Here is a 12,653-nt window from a genome sequence, read left to right as displayed (position 1 = left end):
TGGTATGGCGCTAGACAAGGATGTAGTTCAATTGGGCAGACAGATGCATGAGTTGGCATTGGCGGTTAAGGGAAATAACAGGCTAACCATACACGTATGAACAATTAGGTGAGTTCACTAACAAAGCTAACGAGATAACTGAGACTACCAACCATCTCGTAGGAGTTGTGAACAACATCCAAGCTAACCTACCAACCCTAACTAACTTAGTGTTAATCGCTGAGCACTTACATGCTCTCGATGAGTCAGTCACCGCTTTGGAGTTTAATGCAGCCAAAATGGTGGATGGCTTAATCGATGCAAGTTTGAAAAGGGTTAATGCTTTATTGCTTCCTACTCATGTTCTAATTAATGCTCTTGACGTAGTTATGGTGAAGCATGGACTTACACCCCTTTTTGGTATGAGTCAATTGGAATATTATTACCCATTGTTGGAGGCCCAGTTGACCCATGATGGCATCCTGATACTGGTACCTATGAGGAATGCTATAACATACCATGCATGACACTTCATTCCTTTCCATTTTGTTACTACTAACAACACACTTGTCATTCTGAATGAGGGTCCAGAGGTGCTAGTTGAGTCTGATGACAAAAGGTATATAGCAAAAACGACTATGGGTGAATCTGAGAAGTGTAAGGTTTCCTTTCTTGATCTCCATGTATGTCCTGATTTCCATTTTGTCTTTATACCACCAGACGTAGATGAGTGTAAGATGGCCTTGTTGGACACGAACACTTCCTCTACATTGCAATGTTTCACTTTCCAACCCATTCAACTCAAGTTAGTTTTCCATGCTCATGTACACTAGCTCCCAAAAGTATCTTTAACATGTGGTGCGAAGAACGGCAAAATGAACAGAATGAAACATTATTCCCGGCCACTTGTTGTATCGGTAAGGTTGGTACGCACGGTTAGCCATCGTAGGTGGTACTGCTAATAAGCAAATCAACGCCACTATGTGACTGCTAGCATCCACTGACTTGTAATTGGTGACAGTTCAGTAATGTTTATACCTCTATGTTAATGAATATAACCCATTACACACATTATATTGTGATAAATGCATCTTGGGAAACACAGTAACTGCGACGGGCGGAGTTGCCATGTTCGAATATAAACTGACTGCGATGGGCTGAGTTGTCTTGTTCGAATATAAGTGAAGGAATGAATTCTCCAAGCTAGGCCTATATTAGACCATATAGCCCTGATAGGGTGATGAAAGTGCTAACTTTCAGCTGAGGAGCTATATGGGTGGGGCGTGAACTCACTACCTCATGGTCTTGAGCTATGCATGCCACCATTGAGTCACCCAGCCACCCCTGAATATAAATGAAACTCAGATTATTAAACAGCATGAGAAAAATACTCATCACAATTCTTTCGTTATCACAACTACAAATAGATTACCCCAATGCAGAAGTTAATAATAGCCTATAGGGTCTGCATGTCTGACAATTTTAACCACATCATTATTTAAACATACGGTAATCCCTCCAATATCCGGCGTAACAGAGCCATAGGCAGGTCCAGATAGTGGTCCTGACTGGATATTGGGCCCCAGCTTCTGGACTTGTACTTATGGACCCTAACTCAGAAAAACGTCCATACAACTCCCTCTGGACATGCATAGCACCTATTTCAGACCCAAATCACACCAATAAGGGACATAAAAGACTGAAATAAATGCAAAAGAAGCATAAAATGAGGTTTTTGAGGTAGGTTCATACATTATTCAACATTCTGGGTACTTACAAGTCCCTGGCTCCTGGACTGGTAATTATGGACCCTAACCTAGCCTAACTCAGAAAAACACCTCCCTATTGCATATGCATAACACCTAAGACATAGCATATTCACACCAAGAAGGGACATAAAAGAGTGAAATGAGGTGTTTGAGGTAAGTATAGTATGGAAAATACAGTAGAGTACAGTATGAAACATTCTGCCTACTTACAGCAAGTCCATGGCCATCTCGATGAATAACCGCCTCCTCTCAGACTCTGACAGTAAGAAGGATTTCCTGAAGCACTTGCAGTACACTGTTCATGAAGTCTTGCACTGAACTTAGTCATTCGCACTCAGAAGTCCCTTCTCTTCACAGTGCGCACTCTTGTCTAACTTACGCTCCATTGTAACTTAATAAGTGTTGCACTCTGCACTTTAAGTCTTTCCACTCTTATAACCATTTTCTAAAGCAAAAACACACAAGTTTATTTATGTTAAATTTAGTCCAAAAACTGTTTGTCTTTTCACTCACAACTGTAAATCCTTAACACAATGCACTGTTTTTTTCACTGCACAACACTGTAAATTCCCGTGTTGTCTAGTGGAGAAGTTCTTGGCGTCTATTCACTGTCAGAGTCCAAGAGTATTGCTGGCAGGTGACCTAGGGGTGCGTCGCTGGGTCGTGGTGATGGCGTACCCACTGCAGACGACTCTGAAGACAGATGCAAACTCACGTCGGGCGGTGACTCCACCGTGGCTGATGTGCTGGGCTGTGGCTCGGAGCATGAGGCCCTGTCTTGGGGAGGCAATGGAGTGGAGCCAGGGCTGGGCACAGCGGGGGTCACGGGCCTGAAAAAACTGTCAATCGTTGATTGACGCAAGGAACGACGATTCTGACAATTAATGATGTGCTGACTGAAAGCACGCACTTCCTCCACAAGTCCCAAGGGCCCCATCTCCCTGTCGCAGTCCGGGTGTTCCAGGTAGTCCAGAACGAACTCTAGGTGTTCTCGGAGTGCGCTCAGCTTGGGGATGGCTGGAGTTGTGTTATGCTGAGAGGAGTCCGCATCATAGTCACCGTCCTCGTCGGAATCTTCAAGCTGGGTACTGACACCTGCAACTGAAGATGCGATCTCGATATCAGACAGGGTCTGATACCCAGGATCGCCCTCGTCGTCATCCAACCACTCACGCACATCGTCCACATCAACATCGTCGCCATGCATACGTAGACGTGCATGGAAGTCATCCACGTCAAAACCTAGGAAATCGTACTCTACATCCGTTCCGAGAAGCAGACGAGACCAACCATTTTCTAGAGTCCTGACAGGGATTTCCTTCCATGCACTGGCCCAGTTGTAGATTGCAGATTTGATGTTGTAGCGGCGATGGTTTTCCAAAATCTGCTGGCCTCGCGTGTCCCATCCCTTCCTGCGCTCGTCCTCGTCCTCGAGAACAACCATCGCCTCGTCCAGGAACTTCCTTCAGTACAGCCTCTTCGTTGCCACGATCAGTCCTTGGTCCATTGGTTGAATGAGAGCAGTCGTGTTAGGTGGCAGAAACATGCACCTAATGCGGCCATTCTCAGCCACCAAGTCCTTGTCGCACGGGTGGGCAGGTGCATTGTTGAGGAGAAGGAGGGCCTTTACCTGGTTGCATGGGATTCCCAGTTTCTCCGTCTGGTAATGTATAACCTCCTGAACGAAATGGAGGTGGAACCAGTCTCTGATGATCTGGGCCGTAAACCATGCCTTCAAAGAATGGTACCAGACGACAGGAAGGACATCCATCACCCCACAAAGACACCCAGGCTGCTTTGCGCGGCCAACAATAACGGGCTTAAGCCGGTGCATGCCGTTAACACTGGCACAACACAAAGCAGATATCCGTTCCTTGGAAAGCTTGCGGCCAGGTACATGCTTCTCCATCTCCTCGGCTAGAGTGTTCGTTGGCAAAGAGCGATAGAATAAACCAGTTTCGTCAGCGTTGTAGACTTGACCGAGAGTGAGGCCCTCCCTGTCGATCAAGCCCTTCACCTTGTGCTGAAACTCGTCAACTCCATCCTTGTTAGCGTCCAAAGCTTCACCATGAGCCTTACGGTTGGTAAGGCCATGCCATAACTTAAATGCGAAGAGGCAACCCTCGGATGCCTTGAAGTCTAGGGCGTCGTGAAGCCTGGCAAACTTCTCAGCAGCAGCCTTCAGCTTTGTACCACGTACCATCACACCAGCAGCACGTTGCTGTCAGTACCAAATCAACGTGGAGCAGTCGACTTCAGCAAACTTAGGAGTAAACATCACCTTCCTCTCCACGTTGCGTTTGCTTCTCGACGAGAAGTCAGCCGTTTACTGCATGAGATTGTCTCGGGATCTCTTAATATCAAACAAAGTAGATCGGGCCAGGTTGAACTCGCGGAGGATGAGTGAAGAAGACCACCTCGCATCTACTTTCTCCAATATCTCCCGCTTCCTCTCCAGAGTCAACACCACTCTCTTCCTCTTCTCAGGCAGCGGGGCCATCATCACACACACGAAGGAGAGGCACGAGAGCAGCAGGTAAGGCACCACCACAAAAGTGAGCACGTGGGCAGCCATGACGACGAGCATTCACTCACGACGAGAGAGAGGCGGAAAGTGGGGAGGATGCAAGGGCGCTCTAGCGGACGTCGGAGGAATGACGCGCCACAACAAAGCTGTCCCGCGCCCCGTGCACCAAGTTCAAATTATGGGCGGGAAATTTTTTTTTTTTTTTTTTTCCTATTTTTTTTGCAGTTTTTGGACCATTTGGGGAATATTGGATCCCGGGAAGATTATGTCTGGTTAGTGGGGATGTTCGGATATTGGGCGTTCGGATATTAGAGGGATTACTTACCCATATGTGGCGATATCTCGGTTTCAGAAGGTATTGTAGTGTGGTGTTTCATTAGTGAATTGCACAGGTTCATAGTAGATGCTGCAACGATTGAACAGAGTTTTGGATGCAGGTGGTGGATACACTGATTATTAGATGAATAAATGGCATCCCCCAAAGTGTGTTTAACCTTACCTTGTATTTATTTTACAGATATAATGTCCAGCATAAGATTGAATCTCACATGTCGCCTCCACAATATGGCTGGAGTATCAGTGACAAATGGGTTTATATGCTGCTCTGGGGATCACTTTCAGATAAGTTAATTTATTGTCTTTACATTTTGTTTACTTTACCTGTCTCTCTAATATTTTTATGCCATTCACATTATACTGGGTGTTATATGTCTCCCAGTCATAACCACAAATAATATATAAACACTGTCTCAAAATATATCAATTTTGGGAAAGCTTGTATAATATTTATCTAGAGTGATGACAGCCTTGTGCTGACACTCGTGAAACCATTACAGATGAACCATAGAAAGATTAACCGTGCCTATGTTAAAACGAACTAGTTGTCATCATAATAACATCAAATATATTTATATACGACAAAGTGATTTATATAACATTAGAGAGAAAACAGTACATAAAATCCCATGTCATATACAGGTGTATGGCAACCACTCCCCAGCATGCAGGGCTACCAATTTTGTTGCCACTTCACGCAACACGTATCGCATACATCGTCCATTGTATCAGAATGTATAGCACTTTATTTTAAAGATACTTTTGGGAGCTAGTGCACATGCGAAATAGTATTTCTTCTTTCCTGAGACAGAGGGCGTAACACTGATGTGTGCCTCACAGCACCAGTTTTTTACGGTAGTCGGATGCTATGCTGCAACTGATTTTTGAGAGTTGCACAGTATAGAGATAGTAATTCTACCTAACAAGCAACATCTAGCCTTGTCGGTGAATTTCTCGTCCCAGTTACAACCCTTTCTACCTTCATTCAGTGTTTCCCTATTGAATGTGAACAGGCTGTCTCATGTGTTAAAAAGGGTAGAATTTGTCTCCCACCTGAACAAGACTGATTTAAAACCATATGTACTGTCCTATCTTCCTTCATACCTTTCTCCTTCCTATTTTGGTCTTGGCATTGGTCTTCTACTTCTTGTGGTCTTGTCCTGTGTTTGTGTTTGGGGCTACTATCTGAAATGCCTCAAAGTGAGAAACCCACTAAAACCACAGGTCCGTACTCGTGGATTGCAAGCGGACTTGCATGAATAGTTAGCTACCTTACACACTGGTTAGGCTACACAACAGTTAGGACTACAATGTCGACAGGGAGGTCGAAAAGGTGTGGCCGAGCAATGTTCTGGTGCTGGACATCGATTCCATGATGAGTTGAAGTCTCACACTATTTTTACATATTACATACAGAGATGTTTATTCACAATTAAAGAGTGTGTAATATAGTGTGAAGATACACAACCAAACACAACTACACTGTAAGTGTGGCATGGGAATAAGATGAGCCCCCAGACATGCAAAGCCAGCATTTTTCGGATGTAAACAGAGAGGGTGAAAGAAGGAGATAGATGAATATAAAATATGCATATGTTTAAGTCTCGGGGAAACATATATCTATACTAATATACCTCATGTAGTTACTACTACTTTATTGAGATGTATGATGTGCATGGTAGGGTTGTAATACACGCCTATTCATGTATATCTCTCACTGTCTTTGAGAGATATGGCATCTCTAAATAAGCCGACCTAAGCCTGCTCCCAGCGTGGGGCAGAGCAGATGCAGCAGAATACTCTCAGCTCTCGTAAAAGGGAGATATACTACTCTGATACACTCTCTTGTCGCAGTTGTATCTTCTGTGGCGTAAGAAAGAGAGAAAACACATCTGCTCCAGTTTCTGTTCACCTGCAACCTACCTCACATCTAACTCACAGGATTACCACCACATTCCCGCCACCTGCCGTGGCAGCGACTTAGCTGCGGGAAGTGACCAGCTGGGGAACTTAGTGTATTCCATACCAGCCGGGAACATAATTGGTAGCCAGATGTGGAATTCAATGGAGTCACGCCTGCGGCTACAGTTTGTGGACAACATAGCTGAAGAGTGTGTGCTCAGATGGTATGGTCATATGGAGAGAATGGATGTAAATAGTGTGATGAAAAGGATATATGTGTGTGAGCTTCAAGGTGGGAGGAGACATTGTATGCCAAGAAGTGGGTAGTTTTAGGCATGGTTAATTAGTCTGTGAGAAAGTATGGTGTGGAGGTTATGAGACCTAGGAATTAACAGGGGATAAAGATGGCTAAGTGAATTTTATAGAAAGGACTATATCATAAGGGTCTGACACCCTCAGTTTAACTTCACAGTAGTTAAATTCACTTCATCTAATAGATATTATGAAACACATAAGATAATAAAAAGCACATAAACATGAATGGTTATGCCTGTGATGGAGTAATGATTCCAGGAGCTTAAATGTTGTTAGTGAGTCTATGGCCCATTTCACTGGGCAAGGTGTTGAATAGTTCACCTTCTATTATTTTTTCCCCTCTTCTCATAGTTTCTGGACCCTACCACACCCCACCTTTGGGTGTGGAAAAAGAGGATGGAATGATGATGATAATGATATGATTATGATAATTATGATGCTGCTGCTGCTCATGATGATGATGAAGATTTTCTGGGGTGAAATAATTCCTGAGGGTGACTCCAGTGAGCAACTGCCAAAGAAAAATTTGTTCCTATTACAAACAGCTATATCTGATGATGATGATGATGATGATGATGATGATGATAACGATGATGATGATTTTCTAGTGTGAGATCATTCGTAAGGGTGACCTCATTGAGCAACTGCCAAAGAAAAATTTGTTCCTATTACAAATAACTATATCTTCTTCCTCTTCTGACAATGATGATGACAATGATGAGCCTCTAGTATGAGATAACTCCTACGGGTGACTCCAAAGAGTAACTGCCACAGAAAATTTTTTTCTATTACATACAGATCCCTTTTTAAACAATATACTGGTAGCTACTATTTTCATGATACTGATCAAAGGATACAAAGTTCTGTCCCAGTCATGGGCTGAGCAAGGACTGTAGTATGGCACAGGTGAGCTGAACGAAGTGGTGGTGTGCGCAAAACCCCACGAGTACTGGGTCGGCCGCCAGCGTTGGTGGCCAGAAGGACCAGCCGGTCACTCTGTGGCTGAAGGAGGACATACTGTTCACTGTGGCCCCACACCTTCAGGTTCCGTGCTGAACGTATAGCTGTTGAAAGAAAGGAAGGGGAAAATAATGTGGAACATATTGCCATGGAATATCTGCATATAGCCTTCTATGCACTTCTTCAATGAGGTCCAAATTTTTACTGAATTAAAAATTTCTATGTCTACTTGAGAGTTATTGATGTAACATGCGGTTGGACAAAAGGACCACCAAGACATAAAGTAACTTGGTGGTGGGATGAGGGTGTAGAAGCTGCAGTTAAGGAGAAAAGAAGGCTTTTCCGGGAATGGAAGAAGGGTGGTAGCAAAGAGGAATATTTGGCTGCCAAGCGTAGGGATAGAGAGGTATACAGGGCAAAGTCTGAGTCACAGAGACTATTACCGTACTTGATAACCTAAATCATGAGGAAAGGAAAAATATGATATTTAGGGTGGCAGGTCAAGTGAAGAGGAATAATCGCAACATTATAGGTGAGCAGTGTGTGAAGAATGATGAAGGAAGGGTAGTGGTGAACAGTGAGGATATTAAAGATGCATGGAGACAGCACTATAACCGGTTGTTGAATGAGGAGTTTGACTGGGACAGGGAAGGTTTGGAGCCAGCAGATCCAGTGTTTGGCCCTTGGCCTTTGATTGATACTGCTACTGTGAGTGAGGCAATAGGCAGGATGAGGGTGGGGAAGGCAGCAGGTGTGTCTGGGTTGATTGCCGAAATGTTGAAGGCCTCAGGCAATATAGAGGTGAGTTTAGTCACTGACCTGATAAATAGGATTATTTATGAGTGTGTTGTCCCAGATGACTGGCTGAAGAGTGTAATTGTAAATGTGTATAAAGGGAAGGGTGATGCCCTGGAAAGAGGAAATTATAGAGGTATAAAGCTTTTAGATCAGATAATGAAGGTAATGGAGAGTGTTTTAGAAGGTATGATTAGAGAAAGAGTGAATATTGATGAGATGCAGTTTGGCTTTATGCCAGGTAGGGGGACCACTGATGCTATATTCACTGTTCGTCAACTTCAGGAAAAATATATTGGTAGGAGAAGGGATTTTTATTTTGTTTTTGTTGATTTGGAAAAGGCCTTTGACAGAGTCCCTAGAGAGGTGGTGAAGTGGGCAATGAGAAAGCTTGGCTTGGAGGAGTGGCTGGTTAGGGTGGTTATGGCTATGTATGTGGGAGCTCACACCCAGGTATGAGTGAATAGAGAGTTGAGTGATGAGTTTTCCGTGAATGTTGGTGTGCATCAGGGGTCAGTCTTGATTCCCATCGTGTTTATCATGGTACTTGAAGCCCTTTCACGTGACTTTAGAAACAGACTCCCGTGGGAGTTGTTGTATGCTGATGATTTGGTGTTGATTGCAGAGAATGAAAAGGAGGCAGAGGAAAGGTTTAGGAAGTGGAGAGATGGTATGGGGCACAAGGGTTCAAGGGTAAATGCAGATAAAACAAGTGATGATATCTAGGGTTAGTGGCGGTACTGTCAAAGATGAGGGAGATTGGCCATGTGCAGTTTGCCACAAGGGCGTGGGAAGTAATTCCATCTTGTGTGGTGTGTGTGATAAATGGGTGCATAAGAGAAGTAGTGGTATCAGAGGTAGACTGCGAGATAATGCTGATTTTATGTGTACGGCGTGTTGGGGTGAGCAGGTGGAGATGGTCAGACGTGAAAGGATTGAACTTGCTCATGAATCTCTTGAGTATGTGGAAGAGTTTTGTTGTTTGGGAGACATGTTGTGTGCTGGAGGTGGGGCTGGAGCTAGCTCTGTGGCTAGGGTGAGAAGTGGTTGGAAGAAGTTCAGGAAGCTCTTGCCTCTCCTGACACTGAGAGGACTCTCCCTACGTGCTATGTATGCAGCATGTGTTAGGAGTGCAATGCTGTGTGGTAGTGAGACCTGGGCAGTGAAGGAGGAAGATATTCGCCAGCTCAGACATACAGAAATGACAATGATTAGGTGGATGTGCAGTGCGTCCCTGCGTCCAAGGCCAGGAGGGGCTGGGTTTACAATGGAAGAGTTGAGAGGTAGGATGGGACTGGAGTATATTGGTGTTGTGATGAGGAGAGGTAGATTGAGATGGTTTGGACATGTGGAGAGGATGGGGGATGATAATTGGGTGAGGAAGGTGAGAAGTGTTAATACCGGGGGTGGGGTTATGAGGGGTAGACCGAGAAAGACATGGGATGAGGTCATTGTGACCTCAGGGTTAAGGGACTGAACAGGGAGGCTGCAGTGGATCGTGCAGCGTGGAGAGCCGCCATTAGGTGATCAAGGCCGACACATGCAAGCATGGTGGAGCCTTTAAAAACGAAAACGAAAACGAAAACTTATCAGTCTCACATACACATTGTTTTCTTTTTCAAATCCTGACATGGGCTGATCATGACAGCAGAGCTTCCACATTTCTCTATTTTCTTACATTTTTCTCATAACTTCCACATTTCTCTATTTTCTTACATCTTTCTCACCCTTCTAGCTACTTTTCTTCTCTTGCCCACTTAATATACAGAAATAATGACATCCATCCATCTGATTTTACTCCAAGAATGCAAGACTTGCAAAATCTTAAGTGTAGGTCAATACTGTAAACAAAAAATATTTTCTGATGTCAAATAATGCATTCAGAACTATCTGCATCTATTACCTGATGCCACATTCTGGAAGGGGTGGGCCCATCAAAAAGGACATCTGGCATTTCTGTTTTCAAAAAACAATGACTCTTCCTCCCACCAAACACAACTATCTCTCAAATACCAAATCATCTTATCTTTCAAACTGGTTCTTGACCTACCTTTTCTTCTCCAAGCCATCTCACTCTCTGACAGAACATTTTTCTTACCTGATGATCATTGATCCCATCCAGCCTTGTTGATGGCAAAGTGTAATTTGACTAGACTGTCTGTTTTTACTAATGGCCCAGGAGACATTCCAAGCTCATATCTGAGGCTAAGAGAATTTCATGCTTAAGAAGATGCATGGTATAATTTTCACTTACAGCACATCCCCACAGTATGCGAGTTCCGAGCATGCGATCCCCCTTGTACACAAGGACCTATTTTTGTGTGTGTGTGTGTGTGTGTGTCTGTGTGTGTGTGTGTATTATTTTATTAGTACGCCAACTGAACTCCTTGTACGCGAGACGGGCAGCGAAGAGTGGCCCAAATCTCTACAACACTGAGGCATCAACTTTTCTTCAGCTTGCATTCACGGCCTTTTGTTCTTCCATCATCTTTCACAAAGAGGTCCTCTCTGTCCATATATTCTATTCCTCTTACTCCTCTAAACATTGCAATCAAAACTCCTCTCTCTCTTCTCTCTTTTCAGGGCTGGCAATTTCAGCTTCTTTTAATCTCTCCTCATATGATAACTCCCTCACGCCTGGTGTCAACTTTGTGGTTATCCTTTGTATTCTCTCTAGTTTACTGGTATGCTTTTTCAAGTGTGGTGACCACATCACTGCTGCATACTCCAGTCTCGGTCTTATCATGGTTCATTATTAACTCTCTCAGCATCTCTTCATCCATTTAATTTAATGCCACTCTCATGTTGGTCAGTAGCCCATTAGTTCCTTCAGTAATCCGGGTTATATGTTTCTCTGGCAATATGCAATCCTGTATAGTCACACAAAGGTTCTTTTCTTCTTTTGCTTACCTTATTATTTCATATCCCATCTTGTACACATACCTTGGTCTCTTATCACTGGCTCCTATTTCCAATACATGACATTAGTGCTCAATTCCATTCTCCATGACTGACTCCACTTGTAGAGTTTATCTATATCTTTTTGCAATTCCTTGCAACAATTTACTCCTTTAATATGTTTAATAATTTTTGCATGATTGTCCAATAAACTCATAAGCACTCAATCCTTCAGGCATGTCATTTATACAGGTATATATCAAGGACATGATTGGAGCCAACACCAAACCCTGGGGCACTCCACTAGTTACCCTTTTCCATTGGGAAAGCTTGTCTCTTATTACAGTTCTTCCTTTCAAATAATTTTCCATCCCTTTCAATAATTTCCCATGTACACCTCTATAATTTTTCAATTTCCATAATAATCTTATGTGTGGCACTCTATCAAAAGCCTTCTTTAAATCCTGGTAACTACTGTACAGTCTACCCATCCTCCCCTTTCTTGAACAATGTCTATCACTCTACTACAGAAACTCAACAAGTTCATACCACAAGACAACCCTCCTCTAAATCCAAGTTGCTTGGACGTAATTACCATATGTCCTTCAAGGAATTTTATCCATCTTTTTCTAATGACATTTTCACATACTGTACTCTGCAAACTATACTAGTGAGGGAGACCAATCTACAGTTAAGTGGGTCCTCCCTGTCACCACCTTTATATATCAGAACTATATTTGCTCTTTTCCACTCAGTAGGTCACTCTCCAATTTCTATGGAAAAGTGGATCCTCCGTCACCACCTTTATATATTGGAAATATATATGCTCTTTTCCATTCAGTAGGTCACTCCCCACTTTCAATGGAAAACCTTATATCATAGATAGGCCTCACTAACTGGTTTGCACATTCTTTCAAGATCCAACCAGCGACTTCATCCAGTCCCACTGCCTTTCTCACACCTATGTCTTTCATCAACTGAAGTATCTTATTTCTCTCAACTACTATTGTTTCCACTTTCTAGGGTTGCATCTCTGTAACAAGTTCTAGGAACTCCTCTTCTGTTACAAATACTGACTGCAACTTTTCATGCATTATGTGGCACATTTCCTCTTCTTTTTCATGTATTACCTCACCATCTCTCAATCTCACTATGCTGTTCTTTGTTCTCAT

At 43.4% G+C, this 12,653-nt stretch overlaps 1 protein-coding gene across 1 annotated transcript in view; it reads right to left on the bottom strand.

The window, feature by feature from the left end:
• Positions 1–12,653, bottom strand: part of LOC145404615 (spatacsin) — a 91,052-nt gene that overhangs the window by 53,810 nt on the left and 24,589 nt on the right. The window contains exon 3 of the mRNA XM_080276136.1: positions 7,686–7,892. Coding sequence (XP_080132262.1) covers positions 7,686–7,892 — 207 coding nt within the window. The remainder of the gene's footprint in view (positions 1–7,685; positions 7,893–12,653) is intronic.

Source organism: Coenobita brevimanus, chromosome 64 (assembly GCF_032717465.1).
Source record: "Coenobita brevimanus isolate Jiangsu-jjx chromosome 64, ASM3271746v2, whole genome shotgun sequence".
NCBI classification, from domain to species: Eukaryota; Metazoa; Arthropoda; class Malacostraca; order Decapoda; family Coenobitidae; genus Coenobita; species Coenobita brevimanus.
Note: the sequence above shows the minus strand (reverse complement) of the source record. Positions and strands in the feature narration are given on the sequence as shown.